Raw genomic sequence first — 21,828 nt, forward strand, 5'->3', positions numbered from 1 at the left:
AAATATTAACGATACAGGCTTTTTTATAATAATTTAATAATTATTGTTTCATCATTGAATTATGAAGAAGTTAATAATAATGAATGAAGACGTCCTCAGAGTTAATAATAATGAATGAAGACGTCCTCAGACGCTGAGGAACAAAGAAAAATCAAGAAAACCATAATAAAGAGAAAGATGCGGCTCCTAGGACATCTCTGGAGACGTAATTATTGGACAGTAAACATACTAGAAGGACAGCATGAAGGGAAAAGAAGCAGAGGACGACCAAAAATTACACCACTTAATGACATGCTCCGACTCTCAAGAATAAACTACAGGGAAGCCAAACAAAAAATCCAAATTCGGGATGAGTGGAGAAAAGAGGTCTCTATCGCGACAGGGCTTGGCCCTTAGAATGATTAATGATGATCGAATTATAAAAGTGAGTGCGAGAGCCATTTTATTCCATTTCATTTGTTGGAACAAGTGGGAGAAACGCTCATTATGGAAGAACAACATTTTTAAATCAACTAGATGATTACTTCCTATATCAGAAAGTTAGGGAAAGTAGTAGGGATAGGTATACTGTGAATAGAATCATAGGGTTGACAGCACCCTATACTGTCAATCCTATAATACCATTCACATACCATTCACAGCAACCCTTAGGAGTAATCATGGAGTGCTAAGGTACTATGAGAAATCACTAACTGCTGTTCACACGAGAGATTCCAACTATATAAGATGTAAAATACTGGGATCACGAGCAAGATCATTAGATGGATCGTGGGACGGCTACATGGAAGGAGGCAATAATTACAGTTCATGCTTGCTCATCAGATTCGGCTAAGATTAGAAGTGAAGGTCCTTACGGATCGATATTGAGTCAACTCCTGTGATTGGTTTTCTTAAATTACATTGGCGGAAGGTTATAGAGTGCAGTCAAAATATCCGGATGTGAAGATCGAGAGAGTGGTTAATGGCCAATGTCAAGCAGTATTCGTTCAGGACGACTTGCATAGATTTTAAGGATTGGCAGTTAAATGGAAACTATTCCATCAACATTGTAAAATACCACTTCTACACATGGGACATAACAGTCTCAAAATAACTTACACACTTGGAGGGACTGATTTAAAACTGGTAGAAGAGATATGAGAATTACAATGCATATAGAAATGAAGGTCTCTATGTTGTGGAGACAGGTAGCAAGGAAGGCCCCTGGTTTCCTCTCCATAATTTATGGAACAATTGCTTGTAGAGAATGGGAAATAATTATTCCATTGTACATGCAATTATAAGCCTGCACTTGGAACAGTACATCCATGTATGGAGGCCTCAACATGAGCAATACGTCTGCTGTGATTGGCAAAATGTTGCCCACACTAGATGAGACCTCGGCTTCGAATATGTGGGATATAGAACTTGGGAACGGGGATCTGATTGAAGTTTATGAAGCTCTGAGTAGGAATAGAAAAACGAGTGAAGGAGAAATTTTCACGCATTAAAGACTTGAACCAGGAAGCAAAAATTAAAAGTAAGCATTATAAGTTGGTTGCAGATTTTTTTTTTTTTTTTTTTTTTTGGTCAGCGCATACATACTTCATCATTAGAATAAATTGCTTTCATTAGTAGTTGAGGCCGAGGGCTTGAGGAAATTGTTCAGTATCCATGGGATAATGTTGCAAGTTTCCTTAGTGCTGTACCTTCCCAGTTTGTGTAGGTGCATAAGGTGACGGCTGATTGGTCGTTATAGAGTTTTAGGCACATCATAGACTTAGACCATATTGCTCCACATACATATATTATTTCTGTCAGCTGTGCGTGTCCTGTGGTAGATTTCTTGTTTGCTGGATGAAAATCCGAGTTTCCAGGAGAAAACCACGCTACCCTCGCTTGTGGCTGACTAATCCAGCCACATTGTGAAAAGAGCCCATAAAAATTCCTCGCATCATTGATGGGATTTGAACTCATGGGAAGAACGGTGATCATACTAGTAACTATGCCAACCACAAGGATACAGTGACGGCGTAAAATCCAGAGCCCCATCCATTTCGTAAAATCCAATCAAATTGGTCAGACAAGACTTCCCCTTAACAAACCCATACTGTGTCTGAACTGCAGTCTTGTCTAGGTGATCCTGCATCACTTCTCTAACCAGTGACTCCATTATTTTCGCCGGAACAGAAGTTAAACTAACAGATCCATACCAACTATACATCTTTGTGCTGACCTTGAGAACTTGTTTCTAACTTGCCTTCTCTTTGCCTGTGCCTAATTATTACAAATCGCAGTTACTTAAAAACATTCTTGACCACAAAAATTCAGTAGTTATTTATCCATTTAAATGATTTACACTTGTTCAGAGAGTCACTGGCCATTTTAATAATTCACACTAATCATGAAATATGGCTAATTGCCAGATTATTGTCTGCCATGCAGTTTACTGTTTTTTTTTTTTTTTTTTTGTTTTTGTAATAACAGTAAAAAGGTATAACCTTTTTACTGTTACAATTTAAGAAATTACTTTCTTAAATTGGATGAACTTTAAATTAAATGAAAATGATTTCAATCATCAGCTTTAAGAAAACTGACATAAATATTACTTTCTACCGAGGTTATTGCTGTGACGTAATCGGGTGCGTGAAGTAATTGTGGGGTTAGTTAATATATTTCTGCTCTCCAGTCTCTTGTGGTACAACTGTGTCACGTGTCTTGTACGGTTTTTAGCTATAAGTCAACTGTGGTTGTTCTAAACCTTGTGAAGTCTATTTTTATCACGGGGAACAGCATTCAAGATGTCAGCTGAAGTTGTTGCCTTCTGCAGATCTCCCCTATGGGTGAGTTCCATAAATTATAACTTAATATGGTTATTTTCAAGTATTGCTATCGTGATTTGCTTGAACTTAACATTTTTTTTTTATTTATAAAGATATCCAATATCATTTTTTCAACATGATATTGATAAAGTAGAGAGCGATTAGATGAGAATTTCATTGAAATTCTCATCTAATCGTCTTTATAGCTTGAAATAAAAATTATTGGAAAGAAATGTTTATCTTGACAGCATTTATTTTCAGTTGGAGTTAAATCTTTCACCTCTTCATTCTAACTTCCCAATCCGCTGCCTTTTGGTCTGTTTGCTTTGCCACGTTGAAAGCTAATAAACATGTTCTACTATAATCTACTTCTTTCTAATTAGAGTTATAGTTCAGTGGCAAAACTACCATACCGCCAGGTCTTCCACCGCGAGGGAACACAAGGATTCAGGGGGTTCGATAGGTGGTTTGGGATCGTTTTTATAGATCACTTTGGTTGCTATGTCGATCCTGTTTACAAACTGCAATTAAAATGCATTATATGGACTCTTCTACCAAAAAACTCAGATTTCATCTGACAAAACAAACCAGCCAACCATGGGTTACACGAAAATTACAGACATTACTCGCCAACGCCTCATGGTCTTAACTGCCTTAGTGCTAATTCTAAAAAAAACAATAACCCATAAAAAAAATAACGTCAGCTTGTTAAAGTACACGTTCTCGGAGAGTTCCGGCTAAGAGAGAAAGAAAGAAAGAAGATTGTCTGCAATGTCCATGAGAAGAAACAGAGGAACAGGAAAAGAGACTTTCTATACCTTTCAGCTATACCTTTTGATTGGACAAAAGTAAGTCTCTAAGGAGAAATGTTGATTAAGTTACCATCCCTAATGGCTCATAAAGTCTGTAGAGTAGAGCTGTACCGTTAGAAGTAAGGAAAAAGGGGTGATTGATTGACTTAGCTGACATGAAGTTATGGTTAAGTTTACCTGAGAGTGAATGTGAGAGATGAAAGAGAGCAAAGAGGATTTCTGTGAAGTATTGGAGTCGGTATTAGATATGGTTTTGACATACTGTAGTGTAATTATAAGTAATTGTAATTCTGATTTGCTAAACAAAAAATAAGAAAACTATTGTAATCGGGAAAGGGAATTTTTTTCTAGGTGTCAGTTGCAGAAGCTGAGATTGTTTAAATCCAGTCGAACAAATAAAATAAAAACATAAAATCTAAAAATCATGAAAGGCAAAATTTATAGATTTTCACGCCCTGACTGAGTTAGTTGGTCACAGGCGAGACGTTCATGGCACTTTTTCCTGGAAACTCTGGTTTTTTCATCCCTCAAAACCGACAATGGAGGCATACCAAATCTCCGGACACGATATAGTACTAGTTCATGGACTTTGTGATGTATTGAGTATAGGAAAATTGTGGTGATGGGAATAATCGATTATGGCATTTTCATAAAGAAAAATACTCTAAATACCTTTATTTGTATAAGATCGGTGTAGATACACGATACATAACTCTTAAAGAAAAACTGCGATCGTAGGATGAAATGCATAATTTCATCCGTATTGCATTTTGTGCTCATCCTTGACAACGAGTTACCAAGAATTGCACCACCTCGAATAAGTAACGCTTCACTAATAGAGAAGACTATTGTTACTTATTCTCGGTGGGCACCACCACCCAGATCGCACCGTTTCAAGGCTAGTTGGCTTTTCATCGGTGGTATTCGATTATGGTGTACCCTGGATGTATGATTAACTTCACAAATGGGTTGTCATGTTTGCAATGCCAGGGTTCCTGCCCACCCACCCATGAAAAGTCAACTAGCTTTGAAACTGTGCCTTCTGGGTGGTGGTGCCCACTGAGAATAAGTAACAGTAGTCTTCTCTATTAGTGAACCGTTACTTTTCTTTAAGAGTTGTCTATGGTGTATCTATACCGACATTATAGAGATATAGAATCTTAAAATAATATGCCTAGTTGCTTTTAGTTTATTTAAATAGTATCACATAAACCTGTTGGCATCTGCAGGGGGAGCCTGATGATCACAGAGTTTCCGAGATTGGGTAACAACAGTCTTTCCCACTGGGGAAGCGTTGCCTATTCGAGGAGTCTGAGCTTTTGAGTGGAGTGAGTATGAGGAGTAACTGTCCTTTTCGACGGCATTTCCTCTTCCTCTCCTACTATCACTTTCCTACACCTTTTTTGCTTTATTAGGTTTAATAGTATGAGGATAACGTTGCCTATTTGAGGAGTTTCAGTTTTTGAGTGGTGTGAGTTGAAGGAGTTAGTCCCTTTCATTCTTCTATACCGTTTCTTTTCTTCTTCCTCTTCTACTATAACTTACCCTCTACTTTTTCTTTTCTAAGTCTAATAAGACAAGTGGATAGTATAGTTATTATTCTACATACACACCGATGAGCCAAAATATTATGACCAGCGAGATGTTATGCAAATCGAAGGAACTGCAGGTGAACTATGGCACGTGCGCGGGTCGGGACACAGTATGAAAAACACCTGATACTGAGATCCATTAATCAGTGTTATTCTTGTTCTTCGGATGGGAAAGGCAACGGACTTAAGCGAGTTTGACAAAGTCCAAATTGAAATGGCTAGACGACTAGGTCAGAGCATATCCAAAACGGCACGGCTGGTGGGATGTCACTGTCAGCCGTGGTTAGTATCTACCGAAAGTGGTTCAAGGAGGGAAAACACATGAACTGCCGGCGAGGTGGACGACTACGGCTCCTAGATGCTCGAGGTGAGCAGAGGCTATCCTGGATGGTACACGGAGTTTCCGAGAATAGGTAACAATAGTCTTTCCCACTGTGGAAACGTTGCCTATTTGAGGAGTTTCAGTTTTTGAGAGGTGTGAGTTGAAGATATAAGAAGCAACAGAAGGGCGTTTGTGGCGCAACTCGGCCTTAATTGGAATGCTGGTGACGGGAATAACTGTCACAACACAGTACATCGAACCCTGCTGAAAATGGGGCTGCATAGCCGCAGGCCGCTCCGCGTGCCCATGCTAACCACAGTCACCGGCGACAGAACCTACAATGGGCATGTGAGCAACTAAACTGGACCTTGAGTGCTTGGAAGAAGGTCGTCTGGTCTGATGAATCATGTTTCCTGTTGCACCGTGTGGACAGCCGAGTATGTGTGCGTCGTTTAACTGGGAAAGTGATGGCGCTTGGATGCACCGTGGGACGAAAACAAGCCGGTGGTGGCCGTGTCATGCTCTGGGCGATGTTCGGCTGGGATACCCTGGGTCCAGTAATCCATGTGCCAGGCACTCTGACGTCTACCACCTACCTAAACATCATTGCTGACCAGGTACACTGTTTCATGCAACGGTCTTCCTCTCTGGCAGTGTCGTTTTTCAGCAGGATAGTGCTCCATTCCACAGCGCCCGGATTGTTTGAGACTGGCTCGCGGAAAATGAAGACTTCCAGGTATTGCCATGAAGGGCACAACATATAACACTACTCATGACCACACACTTCTAAATCTCTGGCTTTGACAGGGTACTGTGACCGATACATAGAACATTCGCGGAGATGGGAGAAATCCCAGGAGCTGCTAGACCCTCAATATACCTCATACTGCATATTACCCTGGCCTTCAAATTCCCCAGACATCAATCCCATTGAGCATCTGTGGTTTGTGTTGGAAAAGCAACTGCGATCTGTGGCGTCTCAACCACGGACCTTATAGGAGTTAAAGGATCTGCTGGTTACGTGTTGGTATCAGATACCACAAGACACATTTAGAAATCTTGGAGCGTCCATGTCTCGCCGGGTACGAGCTGATTTGGCTGCACATGGAGGACCAACATCATATTAGGTAGGTGGTTATAATGTTTTGGCTCATCGCTGTATACAACTAGCTCTGAAACAACGCCGTCTGGGTGGTAGTGCCCACCGAGAATAAGCAACAATAATCTTCTCTATTAGTGAAGCGTTACTTATTCGAGGTGGTGCAATATTTGGTAACTCGTTGTGAAGGATGAGCACAATATGAGATACAGATGAAATGATGCCGTTCACACTAGTATAGTTTTTCTTTAAGAGTTGTCATGGTGATGTACACCGATATTATATAGATATAGAATCCTAAATCCTTGAAATATTATGCCTAGTTGCATTTAGTTTATTAAACTAAATACCTTTGAAAAATTTGTCCACTTTTCCGTCATACCAGTTGCACAGAAGTCGTATTTGAAATACGTAGGGTCGACTCGAGGATTTGCGAAAAGGGTACCCAACGGTGTATGGGGTGGTGATTTTACCTTTGTGGATCGTAGAGTTTCCGGCTAATCTGTCCCCAGATAACCGTGTGTACTATATTTCTGTTTTTGAAGTATCTGTTTCTTGAACAGAAGCAATTTCAAGTCATTCAAATTGCCTCTGTTCATGAATTGTCTTCTGTTTAATAGTACAGTTTTTCGAAAAGTTCCTCCTTTGAAATTCATCTTGATAATTTGTTTCAATCTGAATAAACCAATTTTAAAAAAACATTTTCTGTATACCTGAGGCAGTTTTAACAATTATAGCAGCCAAACGTACATTACTTTTATACATTATTAGCCATATGGTGCAAGGAAGCCTGAGGCTTATGCTGCACCAGCCAAAAAAAATTTTTTGAATTACCCTGAGAGAGAGAGAGAGAGAGAGAGAGAGAGAGAGAGAGAGAGAGAGAGAGAGAGAGAGAGAGAGAGAGAGAGAATCACCAAGAAAGAGAAGAATGATGATATCCAGCTCACGACCCTGGGTGTGCCAAGCCCATTCTCACCAGATGTGAGCCCCTGAATGACGCTATAGTAAATACGCCAAGGCAATATTTAACTGGATTTATTACATTAGACTTAGTAGGTCTATTATACTAGACTTATCCCTTCAAAATGTTTTCAAGTGATTACAAAAGAGAACTTTGAAAAACCATGGTAACCTCGCATGAGAACGACTAACTGAGCCATGTTGTGAAAAGGGCCATTAAAAATTCCTCGCGGGATTCGAACTCGGATCTTTTGCACCCAATGTGGGGGAAACGCTGCTTACTAGAATTCTTTGTTGACGAATTTTCCATTTTTTTCAAACGAACAATTTATTGAGTGATTGAGAAATCATGGCAAAAAGAGCCAAGAACGATGATGGGAAGGTTTTTTTTTTGTATGTTTATATAAAATAAGACAATGAATAATATAAGATAATAATCCTCTACAGTGGTGAAACATTGACAATCCAGTCGGATTTTGAACAGGTAATTTGCATCCAATTTGACAATTGAAAGTACATTTAAACTGGGAAGGGGGTGGGGTGAACAGACAAAGGTCACATTAGTGACACAACCTTACTACTCTTGGTGAGTTTGTATTCTGTGGTGAGTAAGACAATAGAATCGCTGATTAACGATGCAATGCAGAAACACCGATAAGAACAAAACTGAGTTAATTATTCTGACAAAGTCATAAAGCATTTAGATGATGAATACAAACTTGGCATTCTATATCTTGATTTTAGTAAAGCTTTTCGCTCGTTCCCCGTGAGAAACTATTGTAGGAAGTGAAGGTTTCTAGGCATACTGGGCTTATCCTCAAGTAAAAGGAGTGAAAGGAGACAGAGGGTTTAATTAATGAGCATTCTTCAGGGTTTAGTATTGGGATTCTCTTGTTTCTGATTTTCCTTAATGATATTGATGAGTGCATGTAGGAAAGGCTGTCAAATTTTATGAAGATTTAAAGGTGGGCAGTATGATAAACAATCAAGACAAGCCTGCTGCATCAGAATCACTCAGACTGATTACACATATGGGAAGGATGGCGACTAAAGTTTAATCTTGCTAAATGTATTTGGGAAAAGAAATCTGGGATTAGATTACATAGTAAGGAACAAGGAATAAAAGGTTGGTTAGGATGAGAAAGATTTAGGAATTATGATACAGGTAGACGTGAAGTTTTCGGGTAGTGCTGCCACACAGTCAGGAAGGTACTTCTGAAAGATGGAGGGAGGATAAAGCACTGTTCCAGGAAAAAAAAAATTAAAATACATTTTATTTTTATCCGTTTATACTCCACGACGGCCATACAGTCAGAGGAGTTCACATGATGCACAAGAAACAGCCCCGTATTTAGTAATCACGGGGATTTTAACTCTGGTCACTCAAAGCATGTGTACTTATGTACCCTCGCGCTTGAATACGCAGTAAAAAAAATCCACATTATTTTTATCATTGGAACTACAGTCAAATTTAGCCTCTGTCTGAGACTGTTACTGTCAAAAGTAGCAGTCTCGGTGAGCTACTATTAAAGAGTAATTGGATTTTTGCCAGCAGGAAGAAGTATGTTATTATTTCTGTTTTTGGTGAGATCTAATTTGGAATATTGTGTCCAGTTCTGAAGTGAATACATCTTAAAGATGCATCTGGCCAACTCCTTGTGACAAAAACCTGGTATTCGGAATTGGCATGTCGCTTATTCGATTGTCCTTCTCAATGGCAGCCGTTATACTAAGCAAGGCATTAGCATTAGCATTAGTAGAGGCATATGATGCAAAAAAGCAAGCTTATGCAGCATCAGCTAGAAAAAAAAAAAAAAAACACTCACATTTCATCCCTCCGTTCGTTCGAAATACCTGTCCAGCTGAGCCTTAAATTTATTTAGGCTATCAACTTGCACAACAAGGGATGGAAGACTTTTCCACCAACCAACTACCCGGTGGCTAAAGGCAAATTTCCTCACATCTAGCCTACATCTGTCTTTCCTCAATTTGAATTTATGCCCTCTCAGGTGATTATTCTGAGCAATAGGAAGAATCCCATCAGCATTCAGCATGCTGAAACCGTTCAAGGCTTTATACACCTCTATCAGATCACCTCGCCGGTGCCTAGTCTCCAGACACTGTAATTTGCAAAACTTAAGCCTTTCTTCGTAAGAGCAACCCTTTGTTCCATTTACTAATCTTGTTGCTCTTCTCTGTACTCGTTCCAGCAGCTCTATATCCTTCTTGAAATGAGGGGCTTCCAGACCTGTATACAGTACTCAAGGTGTGGCCTCACCATTGCCTTATATAAGGGAATAATCACCTCCTTATCTCTGCTAGAAAAATTCATGTATATCACTGACGAGAAACCATGAGCTACTCTTGCAGCCTCTGCACTGCTCAGAAAACTTCATATCTGCCTGCACAATTACACCCAGGTCCTTTTCATTCTCTACCACTGTCAGTGTAGTACCACAGAGTTGATACGTTACTCTGGAGTTACTGTTTCCCATACCTAGTATTTTACATTTGTCAATGTTAAACTTTATTTGCCACCTCTCAGCCCATCTACTCAACCTTTCCAGATCCTGTTGCAGCAGCATACTGTGTAGTGTCAGTAGTGTCATAACAACCCTGTCAACTTTGTATCGTCTGCAAATTTAGACCTTAAGCTTGATATACCATCATAAATATCATTTAAAAATACAGAAAATAACAATGGACCCAACACTGAACCCCGAGGAACTCCACTAATAACATTAGTCCACGATGAGCAGTGTCCATTGATTACCACTCTTTGTCTTCTCGCCCTCAACCATCCGTTTGTCAATAGCAGCAATTTGCTTCCAATGCCACACTGCTCCAATTTGTGCAGCAGTCTTCCACGTGCAACAGTATCAAAAGACTTTATAAGATCCAAATATATAATATCAAAGTTATTCCCTGCATCCAGTTCTTTTGTGACTGCGTCACAGTATGCAATCAAATTGGTCAGGCAAGACTTTCCCTTAACAAAACAAACCATGCTGTGTCCGAGCTATAACTGAAGTCTTGTCTAGATGATCCTGCAGTGCTTCTTTAACTAGTGTCTCCATTAATTTTCCTGGAACAGAAGTTAAGCTCACAGGTCTATAATTACTTATGCCAGCCTTTGATCCTCCTTTGTGAATTGCGATCACATTTGCACATCTCCAGTCTATGGGTACCTCCCCTGAGTCCAAAGAAGCTCTCATAATTATGGCTAAGGGTTTGCTTACTTCCTTTGCTGCCTCCTTTAATATAACTGGATAGATCCCATCCACCCCCGGTGTCTTTTTTATGTTTATCCTCAACAATTTCTCCTCCACTTTCCTCTCAGTTATTGCAAAATTATCTAGCTCACTGCCAGAGTTTACTTCACCTGTGGCATTCCCCTTCCCCTTAACTCCTGACGTCTGAATGTAGATGCAAAATACTCGTTTAGTTTGTTAGCCACCTGAGTAGGATACTCAACTGTTGAACCATCAAAATGCAGTGGACCAATTTGATTCATCCCTTTCCTTCTAGAGTTTACATAGGTAAAGAACTCTTTTCTGTTTTTATCTGCATCCTTAGCCAAGGATTTCTCATAACCTGCCTTTGCCTGCCTATCCTCCTTTGTGACTTGGTTACAGAACCAGCTTTTATCTATCATAGGCTTCCATGTAACCCATTAATTTATATGTACCTCCTGCATTTTTCTTTTCTGCCACATGTCTCATTAGTTCATCTGACATCTATTTAGGCCTAAGCCTTTAACACTATTTCTTAGTTGATATGTAAAGCCTAGTAGCTTCCAAGATAAGTTCTTTGAATGCTCCTCATTTTGAATTTGCTGTTGGTAACATCATCAATTGGTCCCACTGTATAGAATTTAAATACTGTCTCAGACGATCGTAGTCGCCTTTAAGAAAGCAAAAACCCTTCTCTTTACCCTTGATGGCAGCAGTTACATCTTTGAGTAAATCCCACTTCAGCACATTGTGATCATTGCCATCTAGTGGTTCCTTTATCTGCAGATTCTTAATGCATGAAGGTTCACTACTGATAATCAGTTCAAGAGTATTACTTCCTTTAGTTGCCTCCCAAACATGCTGATGTAGAAAACAATCATCCAATAAATCCACGAAAGCCTTGCTAGTGTGAGTGACCAACCACAAATTGCAGTCAATATCTGGGAATTTAAAATCCCCCATTATAAGACTCTCTGATTTACTGGCCCACTCTTTTTTCTCTGTACAGTTTCTTATTATACTCATCAGAGTCATTAGGCCTATAACACACTCCTACTCTCAAATTTGATCTCCCAATGCTTATGTCACACCAAACTGACTAGACACTGTACTGTCCAGCGATGTCGACTGGCTTCACTTCCTTGGATTTTATGTGTTTCTTAACTAATAGCATAACCCCTTCTCCCTTTCTACGCTGTCTATCCTTTCTGTACACATTGTACTCCCCAAATTCCAGTTCTGCATTCCTTATATCTGCCTTTGATGTTTTGAGCAATACCTCGAATTCATCAAATTTATATACCAAACTCCTAGCATTGGTGTACACGCAAGTATACATGCACCTGTTCCTATTCTTAGCTTCCCTAACACAACCCATGTGTTTACTTGTACCGCAATGACTCCCGGCAGTCTCTGAAATACCCTGCGTCTTGTTTTCCCGGCTGCTGCTCATTCCAATAGAAGCAGTGCAAGAATCACTTTCACCTCTGCCAGTGGCTACTGTTAATCTATTAGTCCTTGTATCCCCCCAAGTTAGCAGTTTTCCGACCCACCTAACCGCCGTAGCTGAGTGGTCAATTGCGTGGGTGCATAAGTACACGTGCCTTGAGTGACCGGGATTCAAGTCCGTGACTGACTGCTGAATACGGTGCTGTTTCTTGTATTCATTCTTCCTTATGAACTTCTCTGACGTGTGGTCGTTCCGGAGTATAAACAGAAAATTATTATTATTATGTGGTGTTAATAAATGAATGGTTACAATCCCAACGGATGAATAATGGCTAGCAAATACTGTACAGTACTGTATTATATTTTTTCATCCTATGATAAAATACAGCGCATATTTAAAAAATTGGTATTTAAAGCAATAAAGACAAGGACTTAAAAAAAAAAAAAAAAGTATTGGGTTATACTCCAGAACATGTGTACCACTTTGAGGGGTGGCTTCCCGAATTAGTGGTGTAAACTAACTAGCCAAAATTGAAAGTCCGTCAAAAAAAACATCCTTCTTTTGCTTGAATCCGTCCCGATTTCGGCCGCGCCTGCAACGCGGTGACCTCATGTCTGGAGTTCAGCCGGTATTAATTTTACAAAAAAAAAAAAAGAAAAAAAGAAAATATACAAAATAAAAATACGTATATTTAATTAAGAAAGAAAGAAAGTATAAATCTAAAATAAATTAATTTTATATATTCTAATAATGTTGTCTCCTTCCTTCGCTTATGATTCTTTACCGTTCTGTTTGCGTACTTCAGAATTCGTTGCATTTGATTGCCCTGTCATGACACTAAATTTAACCTTTTCCGGTTTTAAATTATATTATTAGTTAATGTATTAGAAACGCTTACCCTTCAATCCTAAGATTCTTGTGCGGAAAATAATCACTTATAAAATAACAACAAAAAAAGCACTAAATTATAAACTTTCCTTGATATGCTAATCGAGGTGACAAAAGTTGCCATTAGGTAAATAAATTAAATTAAATATAAACTGGTATAATTAAAAATATATCATTTTGCATTTTATTATTTTTCTTTCTTTGTAAATAAATACTTTCTAAGTCCCTATTTTTGTTGTTTTCTACACCAGATTTCTGCACGGTGCTTGAATCTTCATCTTATTTTATCACACGACTGAAAAATAATATTTTAACCATCATTCAGCTGTCATTTATCACCAGATGCTGATAAAAAAGGCTACAATTGGTATGGGCAAACTAAATGACCTATCAGCTCTGAATAAAATCACAGGTTCAGTTACTGGTCGGAGCTGATGCGTTACGAATGTCAGAATTTGGGACGCTGCACTATATAGTACTATTAGATTACTTAAGGAATTATATACTGTATTTATTTTATATTCTAATTTTGGGATTAAAACGTGTATTTCAATAAATAAAAATTTAAATATATATATGAAACAAAATTATTAAAACCCGCTTGTTCAATGATATTTGTGTGCACAACACATGAATGATTTCTCTCCACTGTTTTCAACCATCTTGTTATTTTAGTTCCAATTTTTCAGATCAGATCGGAAAACACCCAAAAAAAAATCTTGGGGAGTCTCAAATTTTGCTGAGACCTATCTAAGATACTTTGCAACCATTCACAGATGAAAAAAAAATAAAATAAAATAATAATAATAATAATACTTTTCTTGGATTTTTGGCACCTACAGTAAAATATCAGAAAGGTGCCATTGATTTTCATCAATTATTATTATTATTATTAGCTATATGGTGCAAGGAAGCCTGAGGCTTATGCCAAAAAAAATTACTTACCTGAGTTACCCTGAGAGAGAGAGAAGTAGAAAGGAATCACCAAGAAAGAGCAGAATGATGATATCCAGCTCAGGACCCTGGGTGTGCCAAGCCCATACTCACCAGATGTGATCCCCTGGTGTAATTATTATTATAATTTAATTATTTATTAAATCATTATTGTTATAAATTATTATTTAATAACTAAATTATTTCAATAAAACATTAAATAAATTATAATATAGTTATACTTTGTAATATTGGTTTAATTAATTAAATTATTGGTATTAATATTGGTTTAAGGAGCAAGGAAACTTAGCTTTTGCAGCCCATATACAAAAAAAAATTAATTCAGTGTCAGTATGTTCCTCATCTCCCATAGGCAATTATGATAAAATACAATGCATACTTACATACTGAGCAGGAATTTGTTGTAGAAAGCAAGATGTAAAAAAAAAAAAAATTCAATCCATATGTGATATGTGTTCCCTCTCCTCTTGTAGATACTCATACAAGCTGGTCATTTAATTTTTTGACATTGGCCATCCATTGCACTGCTACTCTTTCTAAAATAATGGAGAAATCAATTAACTGCCAACTCCTAAACTACTATATACATTTAGGGCAACTTATTCAACTCACTGGCTAAAGCAAAACTTTCTAATCTATATCTTCCTTCTCAAAACTTCCACTCTGTACTGAAAAATCTTAGTCCGTTATGCAGAGTTAAGGATTTTGGACTAAAAATAATATGGCTAAAACAAAAGTAATGATGAACAAGTATATGCCACAGAAAGGGATATAATGATTGAAGAAGCAGTAATTGAAAAGGTGGAGTCATATACGGCGAAGGTAAAGAAAGCTTGCACGAGAAGCATGCAAAAGTTGGATGAAATTTACCGGTAAAAGTACTTTGCCGTAATGGCATTTGTATTGTTGCTCGGTATACAGACGGTGGGTGATATCAGTCAGGAGTAGAAATTGAATCCCATGGGAGATTGAAACCCTCCCAAAGTGGAGGGGGTAACCTGACCTTTTTCTTTAGAATCACTGGTGGACTAGTGGATAAATTGTTTATTAAGAAAAAAAAAAAAAAAGGCAAAGGAAGCTAACACGAGAAGCATGGCAAACTTCTGCCATTTGTTACGAACATTTTTTACGACACCAGAACTTCCAATATAACTCTGTTCTTGATTCAATTAGTTAATTCAATTAGTGATTCTAAAGAAAAAAGGTTAGGTTATCCTCCCTCCACTTCAGGAGGGTTTCAAGCTCCCATGGGATTCAACTTCTACTCCAGACCAATAACACCCACCGTCTGTTTTCCGAGGCAGCAACAATACAATTGCCATTATGGCAAAGTACTTTTACCGGTAAATTTCAGTGAACTTTTGTGTGCTTCTCGTGCAGGCTTTCTTTACCTTAGCTTCATATACTTATCTGGGACAAGTCATTGGCTGTAATAATGATAAATGGATGGAAGTCAAGAGAAAAATAAATTTTGGATGGATAGCATTCAAGAAATATAGTCACATACTGAAGAGCAATATCCCAATTTGTCTGAAACATAAAATAATGAACCAATGTATACTCCCCACCATGACTTATGGAAGTGAAACTTGGGCACTCACCAAAAGAATGGAAGAGAAGCTGAGAATGACACTACAAATAATGGAACAAATTATATTGGGAATCAGATTGTTAGATAAGAAGAGAAACACATGGATTAGGCAGCAAACTCAAGGAAAGGACGTTCTTATCAAAACTAAAAAACTAAAATGGTCTTGGGAAGGACACATAGCTCGAAGACATGATGACAGATGGACTAAGAAAATAACAGAATGGTATCCAAGAGGAGCTAGAAGAAAACCTGGAAGACAATGATGAAGATGGACAGATGAAATTCATGAGTTTGTGGGTAGTAAATGGATGGCCATTGCACAAAACAGAAGGAACTGGAAAGTTGCTGGAGAGGCCTTCATCCTGCAGTGGATTGAAAATGGCTGATGATGATCATGATGACCTTGGCATTTGAGTTATTGCTATTTTTTTTACTTTTACATGTGGTGCTCTCTCTACTCTTTTTTTTTATTTTTTTTTTATATATCTATGCTTTTTTTTAACACTATAGTACTGCTAGTTCAGCTTATAAAGAAATGTACAAATATTTAACCATTACAGAAACAAAAACTCATTACTTAAGGAATAATTTTAAAAAATTATAAAAGTATGTACAACTTTTATTCCAAATGTTTCTAGTAGGATAAAGGAAACTGCCTTTCAGAGGTTAAACTAAAAATTCTGGGTTCCTTCTCTCCTGCCAGATTTCTGAATGGCCCCCACATTATTTTTAACAACCATACCAAACCAGCTGTCAGACTGTGACCCTGTCCTCCTTGCAGTATTCGACCTTGAATTATGGTAGTTTCACTACTGATTCCTCACAGTTCCTCAGAATCCTGGAATAATCTGTATTTGATTCAGAAGCTGAGATACAGGTAGGACTTGGTTTACACTGCTTAAATTTGTGCCTGCTTCACTCTTGCACCTCTCATAGATTACAATTGGAGGGGTGATGAGTCGTGACTCTGCTTGACTTCCTAGACACACATGGTCCCAACATTGTAATAAAACTTAAATCGTAATAAAACTATATTACTGAATGATAAACTATGGCCTAAAATTTAAATAATTAAACAAAAAAAAGAATATAAAATGTGACAAGAAAAAGCAAATTACATTAACCATGGACTAAGAACTGCAAGTGAACTAACAAACATGCACTGGTGTTTAGAGTACAGGATGCCGAAAGGTTAAGTCTGATTGATTCTACTCCCAATCCTACTCTCCAGTCCCTTTAACAAGTGCCTTCTTTTTTCCTTCTAGTTGCTCTCAATTTTTCTAGGTGTTTATGTTTGTGGTCCATCTTGTAGTCTTCTTTTTATTAATACATATTTTTGAATACAGATACTGTATAACTACTGCCATGCCCCAAAACGTGTGTAATCAAGTGCATCTGGACAAGAGACTAAAAAACAACGTAAATCATTGACAGTCAAAGAAAAAATGGAGTTATTCAGCGAATGGAGAAAGGTGAAACTCGGTCGGACGTGTGTCATGCCTTCAATTTAGCACCAACAACTATAATGAAAAATGCTGAGACCACAAAGCAATCTTCCCAATCAGTGGTCAATATTGGTGCGGGACCCTCTTACTACACCTATTCCCAGAATAAAACAGTTGAAAAAATGGAAAAGCTGCTTGTCCTGTGGATTGACATGACCCACTGTTATCTTCCTCTAACAGAATCACTTATCAGGTATAAAGCAAAATCTTTGTTTGATGAGTTGTTATTATTATTATTATTACTAGCCACATAATGCAAGGAAACCTGAGACTTATGCTGCACCAGCCAAAAAAAAAATTTCCAATTTACCCTGAGAGAGAGAGAGTATCAGAGTCAGAAGTAGATGGGAATAATCAAGAAAGAGAAGAATGATGATATAATCAGCTCAGGACCCTGGGAGTGCCAAGCCCATACTCACCAGATGTGAGCTCCTGGGGGTTAAGCTGTGAAAAGGATGGTTCTAATGATTTTACTGCTAGTAGAGAATGGTTTTTTAGATTCAAAAACAGAAAAAAAATCTATAATGTTAAAATGTCAAGAGAAGCAGCTAGTGCTGATATTACAGCTGTAAATGAATTTCCAATTTATTTTCAAAAACTCTTCAATGAAGAAAAGCTTACCCTAGACTTAGTTTTTAATGTAGACGAAATGGGCCTCTACTGGAAAAGCTGCCAACTATACCTTCATTGCTTGTGAAGAACATTCTGCCCCTGGGTTCAAGGCAGCCAAGGACCATTTGACTTTGTTGTTGGATGGCAATGCTTCAGGAACTTTCAGATTAAAACCTATGTTAGTTTACCATTCAGAAACACCACGTGCTATGAAGGGAATCATGAAAACACATCTTCCTGCCTTCTGGGGTTCCAACAAAAAGGCCTAGGTTACACAGACAGTTTTTAGTGACTGGTACGCGTCATATTTTTGCCCGGAGGTAAAGGAGTTCTGTACGAAAACTAGATATTCTCACAAGGTTTTGCTGCTGCTGGACATTGCCTCTGGTCACCCTCCAGATTTGAGTGATTTGAATCCTAATGGCCTAGAGATCAAGATTGTCTTCCTTCCACCAAATGCAACCTCACTTTTACAACCATTAATCAAGGAGCAATATCCACCTTCAAGGCTTATTACTTACAGACAACACTCAAGGGAATTTCTGAGGCTATTCAAGTGTCCGATAATGTGATGTTGAGAGACTACTGGAAGTCATGCGACATCATGAAAGGAATCTCCAACATTTCAGTGGCATGAAGTGAAGTGTCAAAATCATGTATGAATGGCGTATAGTGTAAGCTTTGGCCTGACTGAATTTGCAAGAGCATGACACTACCCTTGTGTCAATAACAGAGATAGCAAAGGAAATAGGACTAGATGATGTAGAAGTTGGTGATATAAATGAGCTTCTTGAGAGTCATGGTGCAGTGCTTTCAACAGAAGATTTAGAACAGTTAACTGAACAACTTGGGACTTAAGTGAGTTTGACAAAAGCCACATTGTAATGGCCAGATGACTGGGTCAGAGCATATCCGAAATGGCATGGCTGCTGGGGTGGTCACGGTCAGCCGTGGTTAGTACCTACAGAAAGTGGTCCGAGGAGCGAAAACCCATGAACCGCCGGTGAGGTGTTGGACGACCATGGCTCATCAATGTTCGAGGTGAGTGAAGGCTTCCCGGATGGTACATGGCAACAGAAGGGTGACCTGTGGCACAACTCACTGGTAATTGGAATGCTCATGACAGGAGTAATGTGTCACAACACACAGTATATCGAACCTTGCTGAAGATGTGGCTGCGTAGCCACAGTCCGCTCCGAATGCCCTTGCTAACCACAGTTCATTGGCGACAGCACCTACAATGGGCACTCGAGCATTGAAACTGGACCTTGAGTGAATGGAAGAAGGTAGTCTAGTCCGATGAATCACATTTCCTGTTGCACCATGTGGATGGCCGGGTATGTGTACATCATTTACCTGGGGAAGCGATGGCACCTGGATGCAATGTGGGACGAAAACAAGCTGGTGGTGGCAGTGTCATGCTTCGGGTGTTCTGCTGGGATATCTGGGTGCAGTCATCCATGTACCAGGCACTCTGACGTCTACCACATACCTAAACATAATTGTTGACCAGGGGTTCATCCTTTCATGGCAACGGTCTTCCCCTCTGGTGGTGCCCTCTTTCAGCAGGATAATTCGCCATGCCACACCACCCAGATTGTTCGAGACTGGTTCGTGGAACATGAGGAAGACTTCCAAGTATTGCCTTGGCCTTCTAATTTCTCAGACATCAATCCCATCGAGCATCTGTGGTTTGTGTTGGAATAGCAACTCCGATCTGTGGTATCTCAACCACAGACCTTACAGGAGTTAAAGGATCTGCTGGTTACGTGTTGGTACCAGATACCACAAGACATTTAGAAATCTTGTAGCATCCATGCCTCACTGGATACGAGCTGTTTTGGCTGCACATGGAGGATCAACATTATGTTAGGTAGGTGGTCATAATGTTTTGGCTCATCGGTGTATATGCAAGATTTTCTACATATTGTAAAATCTGAAGAAGGTAGCATTGCCTTATGTACTGCATGTAGATGGGATTTTTTTTTTTTTTCCATTTCTAGCAGTGGGAAACAAGATGTAATCAGACATTTTCGAATATGCATAAGGATACAAGTATGCCTTTCATAGAAATGAATGAAATCCCCCAAAAATAGAACTTCCTTCTGAATGGCAACTTCTTGTGAAAGCAATCCTAGACATCCCAAGCAAGCTGTAATTCTAAGCATGTTATCCTCACTTATGCAGAAAGACTATTCAATGTTCCTCTCTCTGGCTGAACGAAGCATTTCTTGTTTCTTTGAACTATAAGAATATCGGTGATATATAGCCATATTTTCCATAGCAGTAAAAAACTAAAGTAGTGTAAATGACATTGATTTAAGTGTATATCATATGTGACTACTTTCACATCGAGTCACCATGTATTGTACTACCTCAAATATTTAACGCTTCACCAATGGAAAATACTATTGTTGCTTATTCGTGGGGGATACCACCACTCAGACGCCACCATTTCAAGGCTTGTTGGCCTATTGTTGGCAGGCGAGTAGGTACCCTGGTATTGCAATCATGCCAACCCAATTGTCAAGTATAACTCCACAATATGAGAGATGCCAGTTGGTGTGCCAGCATTTGAAAATCCAAACATGAATCTTCAATCCAATATACCTCACATCTGTGTACTGATCATTACTCCCAGATATGTTGAAGAATGTTATCTGCAAATTTATTATACCAACGGTTTTAAAAACTTCCACTTCCATTTTGGAAGTAAATTACCATAGCAGATTAAACCAGAAGAATGATTCTGACTAAGTCATAGGCATTTCTTCTTTCAAGGTTGTAGAGAGTTTGAAACAGGAGAATATTTTATCCTTTTATTCAGTGAGGAAGTACTTTATTGCTACATGTGAATATGTAGTGTACAAGTTCTCACTGAAATTTTTGTTTTTATAAATGTTAAGTTTGTATACATTTGATCTATTGGCAGCTAGTTCATTTTTTTGTGGACAAGTTTCCGGTACTTCTTGGTACCATTAAAGATGTTTGCAGCATCAGTTCTGGTAGTTTCAGTGTGAGAACACCAGACATTATTATGAAAGAAGAATGATATACAGTTTGGGAACTAACAAGTGCACAAAGAAGTATGAAATATAACAGATTATCTCAAGCCATTCTTGGAATTTTAATAATTCCTCATAGCAGTGCAGAATAGAATATTTAACCAGCTAAAAAAAAAAAAAAAATCTGAACAGCAATGCCATATTTATAAACAAAACTTTGATTGAACATTTCTGAAGAGGTGCAAAGTCTGCAATATTGTTTTTCATGAAGCAGTCATAATCATTTGTCCAGCAGATAATTCAAACAGAAATCCACAGACAGAAAAAGCTTAAGTATGCTAATGCTTTAAGGTATACTGTACTAGTAAACATTTCTGCATGTGTATTTTTATATAAAATGTGTATTTTTTTTTTTTCGGTGAAATTAATTTCTAATGTAAGCTGGGCTTTACAAGAACCTCCTTTATCCAAAAACATCTGTTTTTTTGTGATGAACTCCTGCTTTTTTTGGTCAAAACACAAAGTTCTTTGTTTTCTTCCTATTTGCAATTGCTTGATCTCCAGCTTGTTGAAAGTCAAAAGTTGGCAGCAATGCCATTTATACATTAAGCACTATCAGTGATGCAGATATAGATGGGCAGAAGTATTCTACCCCACCCCTCCCTTCTCCATTCCTATTTATGCTATTAACACTCTTAAGCAGAAAATAAAAATTGATCAACAGGCTTAGTGCTGTAATAGCTCTTACATGATAAATTATTTCATTGTTCAATAATGCAATCGTATTCTTTCTTCTAGGATCTTGATCTTACTTGGAATACAACTACACCTGATTTTACTTCATGTTTTCAAGACACTGTATTAGTTTGGGTGCCACTTGCCATTCTCATCCTCTTTGTACCTGTGGAATTTTACTTGGTATCATTGAACTCTCCTTTCATTGTTCCATGGAGTCTTTTGAGTATCACCAAATTGGTAAGTATAGTTAGTGTTATTAACTGACA

General features: G+C 38.3%; 1 protein-coding gene across 1 annotated transcript in view; it reads left to right on the plus strand.

Annotated features, from left to right (window-relative positions):
* The first annotated feature begins 17,164 nt into the window (after positions 1-17,164).
* The window catches only part of LOC150090537 (ATP-binding cassette sub-family C member 1-like), a 237,859-nt gene continuing 233,195 nt past the window's right edge, over positions 17,165-21,828 (plus strand). The window contains 1 exon segment of the mRNA XM_090378370.1: positions 17,165-17,400. Within this exon segment, the coding sequence (XP_090234496.1) occupies positions 17,165-17,400 (236 nt within the window).

The sequence above is a fragment of the Mastigoproctus giganteus genome, chromosome 1 (assembly GCF_048544385.1).
Source record: "Mastigoproctus giganteus isolate SK-2022 chromosome 1, ASM4854438v1, whole genome shotgun sequence".
NCBI classification, from domain to species: domain Eukaryota; kingdom Metazoa; phylum Arthropoda; class Arachnida; order Uropygi; family Thelyphonidae; genus Mastigoproctus; species Mastigoproctus giganteus.